The sequence below is a fragment of the Sceloporus occidentalis genome, unplaced genomic scaffold (assembly GCF_023333645.1).
Source record: "Sceloporus occidentalis isolate IW3139 unplaced genomic scaffold, rSceOcc1.0.p SCAF_4, whole genome shotgun sequence".
Classification (NCBI taxonomy): Eukaryota; Metazoa; Chordata; class Lepidosauria; order Squamata; family Phrynosomatidae; genus Sceloporus; species Sceloporus occidentalis.
This window is the reverse complement of record NW_028316984.1, coordinates 111,103,463-111,124,346: the sequence shown is the minus strand read 5'-3', so window position 1 is coordinate 111,124,346 and position 20,884 is coordinate 111,103,463. Positions and strand designations below refer to the sequence as shown.

The 20,884-nt window shown below is 40.4% G+C and overlaps 1 protein-coding gene across 11 annotated transcripts in view; it reads right to left on the bottom strand.

Annotated features, from left to right (window-relative positions):
• CCDC73 (coiled-coil domain containing 73) overlaps positions 1-20,884 on the bottom strand; it is a 101,941-nt gene that overhangs the window by 70,163 nt on the left and 10,894 nt on the right. For 10 of the 11 annotated variants that reach the window (XM_089521271.1, XM_089521265.1, XM_089521267.1 and 7 more), the window contains one exon: positions 7,008-7,153. In XM_089521271.1, the coding sequence (XP_089377397.1) occupies positions 7,008-7,139 (132 nt within the window). In that variant the 5' untranslated portion in view covers positions 7,140-7,153. The remainder of the gene's footprint in view (positions 1-7,007; positions 7,154-20,884) is intronic. The other variant, XM_089521275.1, reaches the window with a different exon arrangement.

Here is a 20,884-nt window from a genome sequence, read left to right as displayed (position 1 = left end):
AGAAACATGATACATTATGAGTAAAACTCCTGTCGAAAACAACCAGTAAAGTGTTCATATATCTTTTCTCCCACATGAAGAAAAGGAGAACTAGGATGGTTTAGTAGAGAAAAATGGCCAGATAAGAAAAGGTTAAGCATCTGTTTTTTGTTTTTGTTTTTACTTTTATTTTTCCACTCATGACTTCAGGCTTCTGAGGCTGGTTTTCATTTGAAAAAACAATTAACAATTACATGCAACTATGTAAATGTAATAATAATAATCTTTATTTCAGCCAACAGGCCATAAGACAACAAAGTGTGTATAAAACGCATAAAACATATAAAGCTTATTAAAATGGGGCTATAGAACAGATATTCATGACGTACTCGTAATATGTACATTTGTATATACACAGAAGTACTCACAGATGCATTAGATAATACTAAGCCATAAAACACATAGCCAAAATGGATATTTGTTTGGGTATTCGAAATATAAAAGATAAGGCTGTTCATTTAGTTTGGGTCATAATCTTACGTGTTTTAACAGCAGAGAAAAGGAACTTTGCCACTACTTCCGTTTTGCTTTTCTTAGAATCATTTAACAGGTACTCCAAGTACCAATTGTTAGGTCTACCCAGAAACTTAAGCAGGAGGGGAGAAATTAATCTTAGCCTCTCATCCTTGTAAAAAATACAAAAAAAATGTTACAAACAACAGGATTTGGGCTTTGGTAAAGAGAGAAAGAAACAATTACCATGCTTATAGGTACTCATGCAGCCCTCTTGATATTGTTGAACTACCACTGCCATCATTTCTTATCCTTGGGTATGCTAACTTATCCAACAACATTTGGACAGCCACACCATTCTCATCACTGCAATGCAGCATTTTTGGCATAGTGGCACATGGGGAAGGGTGATGCTAAAAATTAATAGGGGAGGCAAGGACTGAAGATTCGTAAGCCTTAAATTACTAGTTTGATTTTAACTGTCACATGTGCATCAGGCATAAGAACTATAAATTATCACCTCTATGCTCATTTGTTCAAATCCTAATTCACATACTCAGTGGTGCAGGCAACTAGGCCTGTACAACTCAAATGATTGTACTGATAACTAATAGCCTTACTGCATGAAAAAAGAAAGCCAAAACAGAGAGCAAGAGTAACAGCTTTCTCCATTCCTCTGCATGTTGTGCTGGAAAAATCTGTTCAACAAAAGGCACACTTTTACAACCATCTCCCTCGGGAAGGAGAATGGAAGTACTACAACTGTATACAGAGAGGTAAAGAGAAAGCCACTACTTTCCTTCTCCATTTCGGCCTTCTTTCCTCATGTGATAAGGCTTTCGGTATTTGAATGAAACAAACTGATGCTATCAAGTCAAAACCTGTTCTTTCAAAATTATATGAATTTCAGTTCTTCTTGATATTTTTTACTAAAGGAGTTTGAAAACTTTGTATAGTCCAAAAGCACTATATGATACATGAAAAGTAGCTGTCATGCTATATTATTGAAGGAAATAAAATGTTTGTCTAAAACAACGGTTCTCAACCTGTGGGCTGTGACCCCTTTGGGGGTTGAACATCCCTTTCACAGGAGTTGCCTAAGACCCAGAGTTGGCACCATAATCTATAAAACTCTAGTGCCGTGGTTCTCTGCCTGTGGGTCGCGACCCCTTTGCAGTTCTCAACCTCTGGGTCATGGCATTAGGAAGGTTGAGACACACTGGTCTAAAAGAAAGAGCTGGTCATTTAAAACAGAAATACCAAACAAAAATGTAGCCATCCTTCAGCTCAATACTGTTAATTTTTATAGAAAATGTGAAGTTTTTCAAACTTTGTGTTCTTCAAACTGACCTGCATCCGCCTTAAAAGAAAACTTTTTTTGATTCAATAAAAACTGTATGTAATCTTAAGAAAATAACAAGAGACACAAAACCTTTAAAACTGTTGATATTTTATTAGCTGCCTTAGGACTACAAGGATTTAAGTGTTTTTACAAAAACCTCACCATAGCAATAAAAGAGGAGTCATTTGATGGTTTATTTACTCGTTATAACCTTTAGAAAGTGTCAAGCCTTTTGTAAAATGCTTGCTCCAGGCTGTAGTTTTACAAGAGAGGCTGTGTGTTGGTCAAGCCCCTCCTGATTTTTGACCCTGAACAGATTTAGGAACAGAGTATAGATGGCTCACATCCAGGCAGCCAAAACTGGCTACTTTTACTATCTTTTTCAAAATCATAATCCACCTCCTACGAAATTGCAACATCTATTTTCTTCATGCTGTTCAATCAATAGTTCTTGGACTTCAAGACTGCTTCATAATCTCTTTAGGATGCCCTACATAAACTAACTATTCAAGTAAAACTTGTTCAGACCTAGGGAAGATCTCTAAAGTTTAAAATCTGTAGAAGGAGGGAAGATCCTTCCACAAGTCAGAAACAAATATTACAGAGCAAAAAAGGAATGAAATATTAAAGAGTAGAGAGGACCACTACACCAGTAATGAACCTGACAAATTCATCCACAATGGATTTTATACATGTGTAGTTCAAGTTTGCTTCACGCACAAGTAGGGTCTCCTCCTTGGGTTGAAGAATCCCCTCACAAGGAGAGACCAGTGACAGATGCGAATCAGATACACACTGGAGACTAGGAGGTAACTGGGAAGGGATGACTGGCTGCAGGAATATCTTCCCTGAGTAGCCCTGAGTCCAGCGCTTATTAATTTTTTCTTACCTCTAGTTTTATTCCCATTTCTGGGTCCAGCTTTTCACTGATCTTCCTTTGCTATGGTATGACATTCAGCACAGTGTATCTGTGCCATAGGTCTTGCTCCTATGCCAGTTACATTCATGCTCTTGCTTCAGCTACAAATTGCATGGATGCCAGGTGTGGAGAAATTGACCTTGGACAACCATCCTGCCTTAGAAACTCAAATAACGTAACCTGATTTCCCAGATAAAAGCTGGACCTGTGCACACTGTATCTCATGTCCATATGCCCTATGATAATATTATAGCCCTGCACAAAGACTAAATGTGCAGCAGCAGTAGTGGGACATAAGACTGGAGGAGGATCTCTTGGAGATAACAGCAGTGGCACCATAGCTAACACATGCTAGTACTGCACAGAACAAGGCATGATAGAGCCCTTTTGAATGTCTTTTACCACAGAAGCTATATGATGAGAAAGTCCAAAATCTGGAGACCTTCCATTATAGGACTGACATAAATAAAAGTCAACCTGATGACAATTAACAAGAGAATTGGAGTGGGTCAAGCTAGGTAGGTGAAAAGTATAGTTGTTCCTATAGCCTTTTGATTAGATTATTCTGAGACAAGACAAGTACCTTCAACACAGTACCAATAATTTATGGGCAAAAAAGGATAATTGAGAAATGGGGGGGGGGGGGAATATTGATTATTGTTGTGGTTAACTGCCCTCGAGTCAACCTTACTGCATGGTGATCCTGTGAGTGATACATTTCCAAGGCCCACTGTCCTCTAGTCCTGCAGGTTCAGGTTCAAAGCCTCTCTGACTGAGTCTAGCCATCTGGGGTGCAATCTTCCTCTCTTTCTAATTCCTTTTCCACCTTTCCTAGCATCATTGATGTTTCTAATGAGCCATGCCTTCTCATGATGTGGCCAAAGTACAACAGTTTAGTCATCCTGGCTTCCAGGGAGAGTTTGTGCTTGATCTGTTCTAGGACCCAGTTGTTTGTCTTTTTGGCCATCCAAGGTATCTTCTGCACTCTTCTCCAGCGCTACATCTCAAATGTGTTGATTTTCTTTTGGCTTTCTTCACTGTCCAGCTCTCAAATCCCTACATCCTGATGGGGAATACAATGGTTTGGACAATCCTAACTTTAGTATTCAGTGTTATGTCTTTGCAGTTTAGGATTGTGTCTACTTCTTTCATAACTGCCCTTCCCAATCATAGTAAATTATCACAAGGGGGATAGGATAGAGACGGGATTGCTTCCCCATCCTTATCCTATCCACGACCTGAGTGAAAGTGATTGTGCAAATCACTTTCACACTGCAGCTGGCTGAAAAATGGGTTAAGCAGTTAATACAAAAGACTGCAAATAACACCTGCAAGCGCTTTTCACCCCGCTGCGGTGTGAAAGTGATTTGCGCAATCACTCTCACTCATGCTTTCCTGCCAGGTCAAATGCGGTTCAAGTGTGAAAGTCCTTCCCGTGATTGGGCAGGAAGGATGCAACAGGGACATGACAATGGCGTCCCGTCCTTCATGTGATAATCTCCAGTCTTCTGATTTTTTTACTGCAATCTCCATTCTGAACAGTGTTTGATCCAAGGTACAGGAACTCTTTAACTATTTCAATTTGACTTTCTAGTTTGTTGTAATCTAGGATGAATTCATGTAGTTCTTCCATGGTCATTATTTTTGTTTTCTAATTGTTGTCATCTAGGATGAATTCATGTAGTTCTTCCATGGTCATTATTTTTGTTTTCTTAATATTAAGCCTACCTTAGCACTTTCTTCTTTGACTTCCTTTAGTAATTGCTCCAGGTCTTTGCTATTTTAATTACCTTGTTACTAATTGCACACATTGATCTACAAATGCTCAAAAGTAAAAGTAAATATGATTTTACCTTCCCTGCACAAAAAGGAATAGTAAATTTGCTAATATATGTTAACAAAAGAAACAAGCAGTTTAAAGAGTGTGAAATTATTTCAAATTTAAAGTGTAAACAGTGTAGTGTACTCTGACCAAGTCTGAAAGCCAGACTTGTAAGGCAATAATATAAAGGTCAGGATGCACATAATAATAAAATATATCAGAGAGAAACAGGGAGGGGGATTTATGCTGTACACTATTGAGTCTGCCTTGTTTCCCCCTCCCCTCCCCTTGCCTCTTCATTCACACACTCACACACACACACATACACACACACACACACGATTTGGAAGCTGGTGAATATGAGTTTTAGTGGTCTTTTCCAGCCCTGCAATTGTAGCAGACTACATCATTATCTACTTAGTGGATTATGAAGCAGAAATATTGTACTATAAATGGAATAATAAGGAACAGACAAGTTGCAGATTACAACAGGTGACCAGCTTTGCTGCATACAAGGATTTTCCTTATGTAACAGCTGGTTAGCACAACAAGTAAAAATGCTAACCATCTTGGAGAGGTGCAAAACTCTTAATCTCCTTAGAGAAAAAGTGAAATATAAATTAAACTCTCCAGCCAACCAACAGAATCAGTCCACTCCCCCTTGTCCTTGTTAGAAAAATTTGCTGTCAGAGCAAACAGTACTATATTGACGGCTGGTGGATAGTGAAAAAGCTCAACACAAGCAGCACCCTTTGGCATGTGGACAATCAAGACTACTGAAATGTTGGCACCAGTTTTTGCAAACAGATCAACCTGGCTGGAAGAGGACAATGGAATCTGAGTTGGTCTCTATAGCCATTACTTTTTGTTTGGACCTTGAGACATTCCATCTATCGACACCAGGTCTGAGGACTGGGCTTGTCTCATTTCTCAGGTTTGTAAACAAACAGGTTGTTGTTTCCAAGCAGCTGTTTGCTGGCAGTAAGAAATGGTTAGAAGACATTTGGGACATACTATTCCCCAATTCCATTTTTTAAATTGTTTGCGGCTAAGATGTTAAAATGTCTATGTAGTGGGTTTGAGAGACAGAGAGAAAGGATTGGAAAGCTCCCATGGGTTTAAGAGAAGGAAAGGGAGAGGCTTTTGAAGGTAACAATTCTTTGGCAGAAGCAGAGGCTATGAATGAAGGAAAGTTGGCTGGGATCCTGGATAAGGTAAAACAACTTATCCTGGGATCATGGATAAGGTACAAGGAACTACCATATCTGTAAATTAGCTCAATGCTAAAAAAATTGTCTAAAGGCTACTGGGAGAACCTGTGTCCCTTGTTGGCTGAGGTTAAAAAGTCAACTAAAGAGGTTAGAATTCAAGTCATGCTGAAATAATAAATCCAGGCTGTTGAGACAGATTTGTCCCCGTCTCTAACCCTCCCATTTAGAGAAATGGTCGCTATGGATATGAGTGCCTAAATTAGTTCAACCTCTCCAACCACTCGGGGGTTTGGGTCCATGCTTCCTGGACAGTATTAATAATTAATAATTAATTTGTTTTATTTATATACCGCTATTCCAAAGATCATAGCGATGAACAGCAAGTAAGCTAATTAGCAAGTAAGCTAATGTGCCCCCAACAGTCTGGGTACTCATTTTAGCGACCTCGGAAGGATGCAAGCCTGAGTCGAGCTTGGGCCCTTTTGCTGGTCTTGAACTCGCAACCTTGTGGTTTCGAGTGAATGGCTGCAGTACAGGCATTTACCCACTGCGCCACCAGGGCTCCATATTCCTAAATTCCAGGATACAGATATGACTAGAAGCAATTTACCAATTCTGCTTTGGCTTAGTTCAAGTGTAAAGCCACATCACTATGTGGCATTACACAAACAAGCCCCCTTCACCCATGGCTAAGTCAACATAGATTTTTCTGAGTCAATTTTTTTACTGAAATTTCTAGACTTATACATTAGAATATGCAGTACAGTATGTGAATGTTTTGCAATGGTGTTAATTAATTTGTAAACTTTTTATTTCATAAATTGTATTTCATATTCAGTGTTTCAATAAACAAAACAAAAAATGGGTAAAATACCCTTTTCTAGTACTCCATAGTATTTTGTCAGGAAACAGTACCTCTTTTACCCCCAATGTCCCCTAAATCCTGAGACTTCAGTATGTAGAAACTACATTCCTTCATTGTAATGAACTCTTAATTATACTATCTGCACCATGAGTGAATAATTCCTTTACTAGAAACTAATCTAATTTGGTAGAGCCTGAATATTTTCATAGACCTCTGTTAAACTCTGTTTAGGCTGGCTTTCAAAAGCCATGGATAGCCAGGCATAGACACTGTTTAATCCACTTTAATATATTTTATTGGATTATTTATCTTGCTGAATGTATTGCATTACATTTTGAATTAAGAAATTCACTTACCCTTCTCATGCGCAGTTCTTCTACTGCCTCCAGAAAACTTGTTTTAAAATCTAATCGCTGAATAGAAAGTAGTGCTTCAGAAGAATTTTGTAATGCGTAGGCAGGGGCTTCTTTGTTTAACCCTTCATCCATTTTAGAAATTGTATCTTTAAAAATTAAATATATAATGTGGTTTAAATATTAATCTATATTTCTAAAATTTAACACAAACAAGATGAATTACTACTCAGAAAACAAGGTCACTCAGTGGGTTTCTGTGACTGAGTGTGGGTTCAAACTCTGGTCTCTCAGTGTTCAGCTGTCAAACCACTGCACCATGGTGGATCTCTTTTAAAAGTATAGTCAAGAAAGAAAACGAGGGTGACCAGATATCCTCTTTTTCCAGCACACATCCTATCTTCTGTCCAGGAGGAATTCCAAAATGTCCTCCATTTTGAGCATGATTAAGAAGAATGCATTTATATTCACAGTAGTGTTTTTAGCTTTTATTTTGTAATGTCCACATTTTTCTTGATGGTCCTACATTTGTGGTACCCTGTCTTCCTTTGCAGTTATGATATCTGGCCACCCTAATTCAAATAAAATAAATTTGGGATTACTCTTGCTGGACTGAATAGGTGTATTTAAGATGTGTATTTACTGTAGAGGTATATGCAGAGCTGTGAATATTAAAAGTAATCAGTGTCAATCAGTTATATTTATCACTCCAAAGCAAAAGAAAATTACTTAGCAGACATTATAGTTATTGTTTAAAAGTAACTTCTTACTTTTCCATTTTGCAAAAGTAACAAAGATCATCAATTTTAATTACATTTAAAAATCCACCTCGTCATCACCTCAAAAGAGCATGTGGTAGCAGGAAGAGGAACAGCACAAGCCAGCATTTGAATGATGTGATAATCCTTTTCCATAATTTGGTGAGGCCATGCTCCTTAACTATAAAAGTAACTGAAAGTTACAGTGCAATGGGGATAAAACCATCTTTCGTTTCAGTTTTAATTGTATGTAGTTACACCATGGTTATGGGGGAAAGGACTTAATTACTATTAACTTCCAAACTCCAGTAAGTCATTGTGCACTGCACAAGTAGTGTAATTGTTTTTCTGTTTCTAATTTAACAATACAAGCTAATTGGAGATTAAGTATATGCCCACCTTTTTAAAGTCTCAGTGGGAAAGGTCATGGAGGTAATTTTGTTTTATTGTACACAAGTATAGAAACGCTTCCAGATAATTGGGGCTGCAATCCTACATATATTTCTAAAGGAGTAAACATCATTAAACCCAAAGACACTGAATTATGTGAAGATACATGCATAGGATTATGCTACAAAACACCTTTTTAAAGGTTTGAAAAGGATGCAGTATGTTTAGCAGCTCACAGACTATGACTGAGTTGGAGTGATTAGTAGGTGTGCTGCTCAATAAAAATAACAGACAGGTGAATATTTTGGCAACTATGTTCTGAACTGCAATAGTAATGGCAGTGAATAAGGTCCAGCACTGTGCTGATGCTACAAAACCACTAGTGGAACTTTCTTTTTCTCTCCTTCTTCCTGCACTATTTAGAGATGCTTGAAAACCCAGTCCAGAGGGTTTTCCAGATTTCCAGAGGAAACAGAGGGTTGCAGTAGGAAGGGAAGATCATATTCTCCAACTCAATGGATTCTGCTGTCTACTACTAGATCCTGGTCTGAATTACCTGGGGAAACTACTGCATTCCAAGAACAAAATATAGGTTTTTGAATTTTTTTAAAAAAAAGATATCCTTAGGGTCATAATAATATTAATAATAATAATATTTATTTGTATTCTGCTTTTTCATATGCAATCAAAGCAGATTCCAACAGTATAAATAAAACATCAAACAATTAGTTACAATTTAAAAACCCCAAAACCCCAACCCTCCGCCCAGTGATAAAAACAGTAATCAACTTATAAAAAAATAACATCAAAAAATTTAAAACTATCCAATAGGAATACATTTAAAAATTTTGGGTTGATTAGCATAAGAAATTAATCTTCCTCTAATAATAATAATAATAATAATAATAATAATAATAGGATTTATTTATATGCTGCCCAATCACTGGGAATCCATGTGGCTTACAACAGAGAGGATAATAGACGGTTCCCTGCCCTCAGGCTTATAATCTAAAAAGACACGACACAAAAGGAGAAGGGAATGGTGATGGGAGGAGGCAGTGGTTCCCAAACTTTTTTTTCTCGTAGACCACTTTCAAAATTTTACTGGTTTCAGTGGACCCCCTGCTGCTACATTTCTACCATATTCCCAAAACTCGTCAAAAAATGTGAAGATTAGACCCCTGTAGACCCCCGTCAAGTCTCCCATGGACTCCTGGGGGTCCACGTGGACCACTTTGGGAATCACTGGGGGGAGGGGATCAGGTCCAGCATTCTTCTCTCCCTCTGAGGCCTGGACCAAGGCAGATGGACTGGAGGGAGGGCTCTTCTTCTTCAGGCCGGAAGATGACAGTTATGGAGGGAGGAGTCTCTTCTTCCAGGCTAGCCCTAGTGGAGCTGGGCCTGCCTGGTCATCTCCCTCGTAGGCTGGAAGATGACCATTATGGAGGGAGGAGTCTCTTCTTCCAAGCTAGCCCTGGTGGAGCTGGGCCTGCCTGGTGAACTCCCTCGCAGGCCGGAAGATGACAGTTATGGAGGGAGGAGTCTCTTCTTCCAGGCTAGCCCGGATGGAGCTGGGCCTGCCTGGTCAACTCCCTCGCAGGCCGGAAGATGACAGTTATGGAGGGAGGAGGCTCTTCTTCCAGGCTAGCCCTGATGGAGCTGGGCCTGCCTGGTCACCTATTTTAAAATCTCTACACTGGCTGCCAATTCGTTTCCGGTCCCAGTACAGTACAAAGTGCTGGTTATTACCTTTAAAGCCCTAAATGGCTTGGGTTGCTTGAGGGAACGCCTCTCCCTGCATAATCCTCCCCGCACACTCAGAATTTCTGGAAAACTGTCTCTTAACCAACCTAAGGTGAGATTGGCATCCACTCAACAAAGGGCCTTTTCGGCCGTGGCACCCTGTCTATGGAATGCCTTACCTGAAGGGATCCGCCTTAGTGGATCAGTGGAAGCCTTTAAGAAGGCGTTAAAAACTCATCTCTTCCTTCAAGCCTTCCCTCCTAATTCCGTTTAAGAATATATTCCCCTATCGTTGTATAGTATCTATGATTCTTGATTTTAATAATGTCATTGGATGTTTTTAAATTTTGGTTGCATTTAATCTATTTTAATTATGTACTTTTAAGATGTGGTTTCTACTGTTTTTATTGTCTGTTTTTAACAATTTCTGTACACCGCTTTGATTGTTGGAAAAGCAGTTAATAAATGAACAATTTATTATTTATTGATTATTAACTGCCTCATAGACCAGATGATGATAGTTATGGAGGGAGGAGTCTTTTCTTCCAGGCTAGCCCTTGTGGTGCTGGGCCTGCCTGATCAACTCCCTCACAGGCAGGAAGATGACAGTTATGGAGGGAGGAGTCTCTTCTTCCAGGCTAGCCCTGATGGAGCTGTGCCTGCCTGGTCATCTACCTCGCATGCCAGAAGAGGGGGTGATGGGGGTGATGGTATTAATCAATTTTGGTGTCGGTATCAATAGAGGGGAGAGGCAAGTCTAATGGATCTAATGGATCTAACCTAGTCTGGGAAGGCCTGCTGAAAGAGATCCATCTTAATAGCCTTTTTATTTTTATTTTTTTTCATATTGAACTCATTTATTTTTACAAGTGAGGGTGATCCATGCATGTGTTCATTATGCTACTTTTTTTAAAAAAAAGAAGAATTTTTCAGAAAGTGCTCAGTCATGCTTACAACTGAATGATGTATGGTTTGCAACTTAAAAGTCCTAGCAACAGCAAGATTTAAACAGACAAATGAAAACAAAAGCAAAAACACACAAGTGCAGCAAATATAACGAATCATAACAGAGTGAGCCATGACATATAGAATACTGATGGCTTGCAGGAATTAAAAATGCTTTCCAAGGTGGCAATATGGCAGAGCCTTGGAGTGACTGATAAGAAGGTCTTCTGGGTCACCGCTGAAAGTCTGGTCTTCTTAGGTTGTAGCAGATTCTTTCCAGAGGACCGAAGTGTGCGGGGAGGATTGTATGGAAGGAGGCGCTCCTGCAAGTAATCAGGACCCAAGCCATGTAGGGCTTTAAAGGTTAAAACCAACACCTTGTACCTTACCTGGAAGCTGATTGGCAGCCAGTGAAGAGATGTTTCAAGGTCTCACGGCTCCAGGAAAGGGTGCAGCTGGCGTATCAGCCAAAGCTGATAGCAAGTGCTCTTGACCATCGCATCCACTTGAGCCGTCAGTTGAAGCAACGAGTCCAGGAGCACCCCCAAGCTGCGGACAGAGTTCTTCAGGGGAAGTGTGACCCCATCCAGAACTGGCTGACATAATTCCATGCCCGGATTAGGGGTCCCTATTGCAAGTACCGGGATTCAACTTGAGTTTGAGTTTGTTTTCCCTCATCCAGTCCATTACTAAATTAAGACAGGCATTCAGAGGAGAGACGCCATCCTTAGTCACTGCATCTGTCTGTGACATAGAGAAATATATTTGAGTGTCATTGGCGTACTGATAATACCCTGCCCCATGTCTTCGGATGATCTCACCCAGTGACTTCATGTAAATGTTAAACAGCATTGGGGACAGAATCGTGCCTTGTGGGACGCCTGACATGAGCTCCTTCTTGGCCGAACAACTGTCTCCAAGCAACACCATCTGGAATCTGCCCGAGAGGTAGGACCAGAACCACTTGAGCACAGTACCCCCAATTCCCAACTTTCTCAGGCATTCCAGAAGGATACTGTGGTCAATGGTATCGATGGCTGCTGAGAGGTCCAAGAGCACCAGCAGGGTCACACTTCCCCTGTCGATGCCCAGACGGAGATCATTGACTAAGGTGACTATGGCGGTCTCAACTCCATATCCTGTCCTAAATCCGGTTTGAAATGGATCTAGAAAATCCGTTTCTTCCAAGACTGCTTGGAGTGGAATGGTGACTGCCCCCTCGATTACCTTGCCTAAGAATGGTAAAAGCAAGACTGGCTGTAATTGTTTCTGTCCAGGGGGTTAAGGGAAAGCTTTTTAGCAGTGGTTTAACATTGACACATTGTTGGGTTTTTTAGCGCAACTATGCAAATAATCTCATGCATTCCAGGTTTGTTGTTCACACTATCGACCCGCATCAATGAGCAGCTCTGCAAGTATGGCTGCTCACATGTGACAGCATTCAAATATACATGGAGTTGATGATGTGAATGTATTCGAAGCATGCTCAAGGCATACAGCCTCAGTACAGTACAATACATTTATATATACATAGTTTCATGTGCTTGAAGTGAATATTTGGTTAAAAATAGGTTTTTAAAGAGTCCGCCCATTTCTCCTCTGGATCGTTGCTGTGGCTACTGCACGGGCTTGGCAACAATCTGCCCCAAAATGGAGCTGCGAAATGCAGCTCCTTTCCGCGCTGCTGCCAAGACACCACTAAAGCTTTGGAGTGGTGCGGTGACATCTCTTGTACACCACGCCATTTGGACGTGGTGCACAAAGCACATCATCGGCGCATGTGAACGTGTGTGCACCAAAATGGTGCCAGGAAAGCGTGGAGCACGCAGATGCTCTGCTCTCCCGAGCCCTACTTTCAGCCCAGGCAGCCCCAAAGTAGCGGTCTGTACTGGGCCTTAGTTTCACTAATTTCAACACGCGTATATGATCAATAAGGTTTTGCTTACATTGTATAATAAAATAAGTTAAAAAACCACATTACATACTTTTTTGTTTGAAAAGTATGTAATGTGTTTCTTACTTTACTTACTTTTTTTGTTTGAAAAAATGGTAAGAAAGAAGGAAAAATAAGATGACACTAAAATAAAGCAAAGAAGATTAAAAAATTAATGTTCAATATAGACTGGTACTTTGTCCCAGCCTGTGGGCAGAGCCGCGGCGCAGCATCCACACACTGGATGCTGTGACTCCTCCCCCATCACACCATGACACCGCATGCCCTTCTGGATGGCATGGCGTAGAAGAGGCATCATCGTGGCGCACTGGTGGTGCTATGATGCCCCTTCCAGGGAGTAAAAAAGATGCCGCTTTTCGTAGCTTCTTTTTACTCCCTCCAAAGGCATGTGTGGTTGCCGTGGCCCCAATCCAGGGCAAAAAGGGTCAGCGTCCTGCCGCCTGTCTGTACAGCCTAAAACTGCCTTGTGTGGCACATGCTATGCCCTGTGTTGATTTTTTTATATAATCAAAATAATCCCTTTGACCTTTGCAAAGGAACTTTTAATATAAATTATTTGAATTGGTCACATAGGGTCGAAGCAGACGGTGCAAAAGGTCTCTGCCAGGACTGTGCCCCTGCCGTTCACCCCAAGACCACAGCAGCCGCACACACCTAGCCCTGATTAGGGCTGCCACTATGGTCCTGAACAATTCACCAAAAAGGAGCAGTATTTTACCACATTGGGGTAGTTCGTCCAGGATGAGGCGCACCTAAGATGACTTCCGGCCGTGGTCAAGTCATGTGTCATCTGAACACTATGCTGCCAACACAGCCCAGTTGTGGCCCTTTAGGGCTGTCTGTTTGAGGCCCCAGCAACATTTTATTTAGAAAAAGGAATGATGATAATTATTCAAACATTTAACATATATTGGATTTATTTAACATTTAACTTTGTACATTTTGCTAAATACAGCTGCGAAAATGTAAACTCTTACCTAAGAAAAAATAAGTATGTATTAGTCTTAGCAATGTTCTTTTCAGTCTTGTTATAAGCGCATTTCTGAAAACAACCTTATTTTTTTATAACTAATATAGCAAACAATTAAAATTGCAAAAATGATTAAAATCACTACAATGAAGCATTCCCACTCTGTGTGCTCTTCTATTACTGATTTTATGTTTAGCAGATATTACAAGGTAAAAATGGCTTTCATGAAAGCATATTATAAAACCTGTTTTTACCACACCTTTAAGTGTCATAAAGGTTTTTATATATATGAACAACACTTATTAAACATTACATATTAAATACTCTCCACTAGAAAGCAAAGCAGTAAGCCTGATGGGGGTCAAGGTAATAACACAGGATGGACAAATTACACTGTCATTCCACTTAAATTATTTAAGTTATTTAATTTGACCTGTAGATAGTCTCTTGTCTTCTCATCATGCCTGACTTTTAAGTGGGAGGTCTTCATTCATGATGATCCTTTAATGGAAGCAAAGCTTTCTCCATTTAACCCACAGTATTATCAATCATGTACAGGGATAAATGAGCCTGTAAGATTTTGCCAGTATCACAAATGACATTGTGACCCGGGGCCAACATCTTTATTTGCTTCTCCAGTGATTCACTTCAGCAGATATTAACCAATTTTATAATCCATGAAAGGCAAAATTAAAGGACACCATCCATAAAACAGAATAATTCCTATCAGCAACAAAGTGATGTCTGTATTATCTTATAAATTATATGGCCATACAGTGTGGAAATGTAATGAAGTAAAGATGGTAATAATCAAATGCCTAGGGCAAACGCTAATATGCATTTAATCACACAGCATGAAGCCATTTGTCACTACAGTTGAATGCATGTGTACATAAAATACATGAGTCAAGTCCTTATTGTTATACTATAACAGCATCAATTTCACACTATCATTTTACTGCAATAACAACTGGAATGATTTGATATTACTTAAAACAACCAAATATCACAAGCACAACAATCAATATTTTATTATTATTGTCACATTTTCAAATTTCTCTTTTTTTCATATATTTGCCTTTTTAAAAACTATGAACTATAGTATACAGCTATAAAAACTATAGTATATCCAAATAATTCACCAATATCTCCTGGCTTTTTTAAATAAAGAACCTGTAATTGATGGCACTTCAGTACAGGCTAAATCAATTATTTAAACTGTGGTACCCTTTTATGAATATTTATAGATGTGCATTTGTTGTGAGCAACTACTCCCTGTGGGACTCACTTATTATAGAAAAACAGGTCTATTTAAATGCTGCCCTATAAGATTTCAAAACTGCCAAAAGAAAAAGAAGTGTAGATCAAGTACTTAAGGTGCAAAACAATGCACAATTTAGATTGCTTAAATTTCATTGTCTTCAACAACATATATGCAGCCTAACTCAGTGCACTATCAAAATGCATCCTCTAAGGCTTCTCAGTCAGGGTTCCCTGGAATTCTAGGGTTCTCTGAGAAGTTGATTGGGTTTCTGAAAGGTGTGATTTAAAAAAGTAAACTTTTTTTGAGGCTCAATCGAGAGATTATTTATCTTGGCTTGGAATTCCATTCCATGCATCATCCATCCTGTAAGTAAATCACAGCTCAGTTCCATGTAGGGCAGTTTAAATGACAGCACCTTGAAGTACCCTCTCATCTCTGATCAGTAATTAGAGGTAACATCAGAGGTTTGTGGGCCTGATGAGGAACTGCCATGGGCATCTTGCTCTGTGTGTGCATCTCCTAAAAAGAATAATCCCCCCAAAAGCTTCCTCTTAAGTATTATTACTCTCTGTTGTTGTGTGTCTCAAAGTTGTTTCTTATTTATGGTGTCCCAAAGGCAAACCTATCATGGATTTTTTGTGGCAAAATTTGTTCAGAGGGGATTTGACTTTCCCTTCCTCTGAGGCTGAGAGAACATGTCTTCCCCAAGATCACCCAGTGAGTTTCCATGGCTGACTAGGGATTCAAACCCTGGTCTCCAGAGCAGTAGTCCAAAGTTCAAACCATACACTGCTATTCTACTAGAACAGATATAAGAATACAGTACTGTACATGTATTCCACTCTGTTGGTAAACAGATTTTGCAGAAGGCCACACTGAAATATCACTTTCAGCTTCCTTTTTCTAACCTTCGATACATACATTTATACAAATGAAGCTAATTATATGAAAGCTAAAAAGTCTTTAATGGTAGAAAAGTAAAATTATAGCACTTCTTGTGCTGCACAATAGATTTCCTCTGTTGTAAGGATAGATGAAGATTTTGTTTGGTTTATGTTTTCAAGAAGCCAGGCACAGAGTTATTTCCTGGCATAAAGATGTCCATTTTGTAATTTCTCTTTCAGGCACAGAAAATCTATACACCTCCAGCTGTTGTTGGACTCTTCTAAGCCCCAGCAAGCATAATGAATTGTTAGGGATAATGGGATTTATAGCCCTGCAGTACATAGAGAATGGTAGGTCCCCCAACAAAATCTTACACAATCAGCCAGCAAAGTTATAAGTACTTTGAAAGCTCAGGTCCTCCATTTAGAACATAATTAGATGCAAATAAACATTATCTCACTGTCATGTTCCTGGTCCAGCAAACACAGCTGTAGGATATGTTATTATTGTGCGCTTCAAGTTGTTTCTGACTTATGGTTACCCTAAGACAGACCTATCATGGGGTTTTCTTGGCAAGATCTGTACAGAGGTGGTTTGTTCTTGCTTTCCTCTAAGGCAGACTTATAGCTTGTCTAAGGTCACCTAGTCTGGCCAGAATATCACACCACCCAGAGGTGTGGTCACATTGGGTGACACCCCAGAAAGAAAAAGAGCCCTCTCTCCAGTCCATCTGCCTTGGTCCAGGCCTCAGAGGGAGAGAAGAATGCTGGACCTGATCCCCTCCCCCCATTCCCTTCTCCTTTTGTGTCATGTCTTTTTAGATTGTAAGCCTGAGGATAGGGAACCGTCTATTATCCTCACTGTTGTAAGCCGCCCGGATTCCCAGTGATTGGGCGGCATATAAATAAATCCTATTATTATTATTATTATTACAACTGGTAGAGTGGGACACTTGGCGGGATAGGTGAAGTTGCTGGGTGAGTGAAAAGGGGTGTTGCCTCTCTTTCTCTCTCCCCCAGCGACTGTGCCAGACCCGGAACAGGTGCTCCAGAGGCTACAGTGCTGCCCTCCTCAGCAGCTGCTGCTGTTGAGGAGAGGACCTTCTTTTCTGAGTCCAGCATGGCTGCCAGAGGAGCAGCCTTGGCAGACACTGAACAGACCCTTCGGAGATCTCAGTCCCACCCTCTCAGCAGCGGTTTGGCTGGGTGCAACTGGCTGGTTGGCCAGGTGGGAAAGAAGTGAGTGAAACAGTGAATAAAACAGAAGATGGGAGAGTAGTCCGCACCTTTGCATGTGGTGACACCAACCAGTGTCTTGTTTACAAGACATAATGCAAAGCCAAACCAAGGAGTAGCAGTAGCTACTTGTTTTCAACTGCCATCAAATCAGCTTCAACTTATGGCGATTAAGGAATGAGAGGCCTCCAAGTCATGTTGTCATTAACATCTCTACATGGGTCTTGCAGACTCTAAGCCATGGCTTCCATGATTGAGTCTGTCCATCAGGAATGCAGCCCTCCTGTCTTCCTACTGCTTTCTGTCTTACCAAACATTATTGTCTTTCCTAGTGAGACGGGTCTTCTCATGATATGGCCAAAGTACAACAGCCTCAGTTGAATCATCTTGGCTTCTAGGGAGAGTTCAGGCTTGATTTGCTCTAGGACTCATTTATTGGTCTTTTTAGAAATCCACTGTATCTATAGAACTCTTTTCCAGCACAGTATTTCAAATTGATTTTCTTCCTATCAGCTTTCTTCACCTCCAGCTTTCAGAACCATACACAGAAACAGGAAATGTAATGGCATGAACAATCTTATCTTAATCATTCAATGATATTTCTTTATATTTCAGGATCTTGTCTATAGCCTTCATAGCTACCCTTCCAAGTCCTAGTCTTCTGATTTCTTGACTGCAGTTTTCATTCCAATTAAATACTGAGCCAAGGTATGCAAAATCTTGAACTTTTTCAGCGTCTTTAGCATCTGCTTTAAAGTTATGCAAATCATCTGACGTCATTATTTCTTCTGTTCTTAATGTTCAAATGTAAACCTACCTTTGCACTTTCTTGACTTTCTTTAATAATATTTCCAAGTCTTTGCAATAGCAAGTCCATTTCAACACCACTTATCAGTGCACTGAAGCACTCCCTGAGCAGTTTACAATGTATAAGCTAATTGCCCTCAACAAGCTGAGTACTCATTTCAGTGATCTACAGAAGGATGCAAAGCTGACTGGTCCCTGGAGCCCTGCCTGGGATCAAACTCACAACCTTGTGACTGTGAATGGCTGCAGTACCAACATTTAACCACTGCACTACCAAGGCTCCTCATGCCTCTTCCTTTCCTCAACCCTGTTTGAATATCTGCATTTCTCACCCCATAAATGGTAAAAGTGTGGTTATTGCAATCCCCTTTCTTGGGGACTGAAATATATATTGAGCATTTCCAATTTGAAGACCATTGTTTTGTTTTTCATATTTGTTGGCAGATTATAGTTAGTACTAGGGTAGATTCTGTCTCTGTAGCTTGAAGCAGTTCTGTGGGTATGCGATCTGTTCCTGGTGATTTATTTCTGAGTGTAGCTTCAAGCTCATCTTCTAAAAGTGTAGGTTCATTTTCAAATGGTTCTTCCATGAATAAATCTGTCACCCTTTCATCTTTTTTATATAGTTCTTCAGTGCATTGTTTCCATTGTCTTTTTATTTGTATTTGGCCATGTAATGTTTTCCATTTGGTCATAGAGCATCTTGGTTTAAATTTCCCTTTGATTTTTCAGATCTTGTGGAAGAGGACTCTTTTTCTTCCTTTTTTGTTGTCATTTTCTATATCCCTGCATTGAATATTATATTAGTTCTCCTTGTCTCTGCCCACAAATCACTGAACATTTGTATTCAGAGTTCTGACAATATTTCTGCCCCCTTTTCCTTTTGCTTCTTGCCTATCCTTAACTGCTTGAGGAGTTTCACCGATGATCCTCTTTCTTTTTTACTACAAATAGTGTATTTTTGCATTCCTCCTTGGCAATGTCCCTGGGTTTAGTTCAGAGTTCTTTCGCCTTCCAGTCAATTAGACTGTCCGGGAATACTGCCAACACACATTCACATGGCTGATAAGAGCCTGCTGGGCAAAAGGTAAACACGCCGAGCTACCAAGAAGCAGTTTCTCCACAATGCCAAACAACGTCCAATAGAATAAGCCATTAACCAGTCTAAAGTTCAGGATTACAGAGAGCAATACTACCAGTCCAGTCCGAGGTCAAGAGTGCCAGAGAGTTGGTCAAAGTGTCCAGTCCAAGGTCAAGGATTCAAAGGCAGTCAAGGTTCTAGGAAGCCAGGAGTCAGATCAAGCAGCATTCACTAATGAGAACTAAGTCTCTGGCAAGAGAGTGCAGCGTCTGCCAGGTGTCTTATATATAGCTCCCTTATCCCAGCTGCTGATTGCCTAATGAGCGCTTCTCAGCAAGCCTCTGGAATGCTGAAGCCACGCCCTTTCTCATCTCCTCTGGCTAAAGGTAGGAACCTCAATGCTCTGCTGCTCTATGGCCTGTTACAGGCTGCCAATATAAAGCTGCTTCAGGTCTCTTTGGCGGTATGCTGTTTAAATGATGCATGTACCCTAAGAATCTGGAAGCTGCACCAAAGCTGCACTCCAGTGCTTAGGAATGGAGTGTGGCTTTGGCGCAACCTCCGGACTCTTAGGACCCATGCATCATTTAAATAGCATACCTCCAAAGAGACCCGAAGCAGCTTTATTTTGGCAGTCTGTAACAGGCCCAAGTCTCCCAAATCTGGCACTTCTACTGGGGCAAGGCTGGGCTGTTGAGCCCCAGGCTCCACTGGAGAAGACCTCACAGAGATAGGGTCTGGCTGAGCCAAATCCTCTGGGGCTAGGAGAGCAGAGCCGAGACCTGGCAGGGCAGAACTGGGGCCTGGCACAGCCGAGTCCTCCTCATCGTCCTCCAAGTCCTCCTCATGGCTGACCATGACATAGACTTAAATAGTGCAAATTATACTTTTTACATTATCTTTACATTCTATGGGTATGTTCTTCAGGTTGTCTATTAAATTTCTGTACTGGCCATCAGATAATGTCTTTATGTACAGCCACCTCTTTTGTTGCTTGAAGAATGTGTTTGGGATGAATGAACTGTTGGCCTCACAAAATTCATTCAGCTCTTTTGCTTCATTTCTTGGTCTTTGACCAAATTTTCTACAGTCTTTGATTCTGCTCTGTTTCCTATTTTTGCATTCCGGTCATCTATGATTAATAAGAAGACTTGTTTTGGTGTGTAGTCAATTTCCTTCTGGATTCCAGCATAGAATCCTTCAATCTCTTCTTCTTCTGCATCTAAAGTTGGAGCATTAACTTGGATTATTGATGAGTTTTCCCAGAAGTCTTATTCATATTATTCAGTCAGACTTTGCATTATATCCCTTGCCTGCTTTTGTTACATCTCTTCTCACTATTTTTTCTTAGATTTTCAACAGCTGAACAGTTGAGTTTGAGTCTAGTTGTGTCATTAGCCACAGCACTACTCATAGTTATTTTCTGCTGTACTCCGTAGCTCACTGCGTGTCATTCAACCTCAGAGTCTCACCCCAAAAAGGTTAAAGTATTGGCATCCCGGAGAAGCAAGCAAATTCACGAATGATTATCACACACAAGGCACAAGGGGTTAAAAGAACATTACAGTGCACCCACGTCATGCGCAGGTGCATCTTATGCAGCTTTCAGCATACACTGAAAGCCGCGCCAGAAAAAGCCCTCATGCACCCCAGAAGAAATAATGAGGCGCACGCACCGCAGGCACAAGACCCATTATTTCTAATGAGGCTCCAGCATACGCTGGATTTCCCTTACACAGCGAGGTCCGGAATGGAACGGAATGGATCCCTCACATAAAAGAAGGGCCCATTGTACTTAGGTAAGAAAGTGGGTCAAAAGCAAATTTGGGTTTCAGACAGATGAGGAAA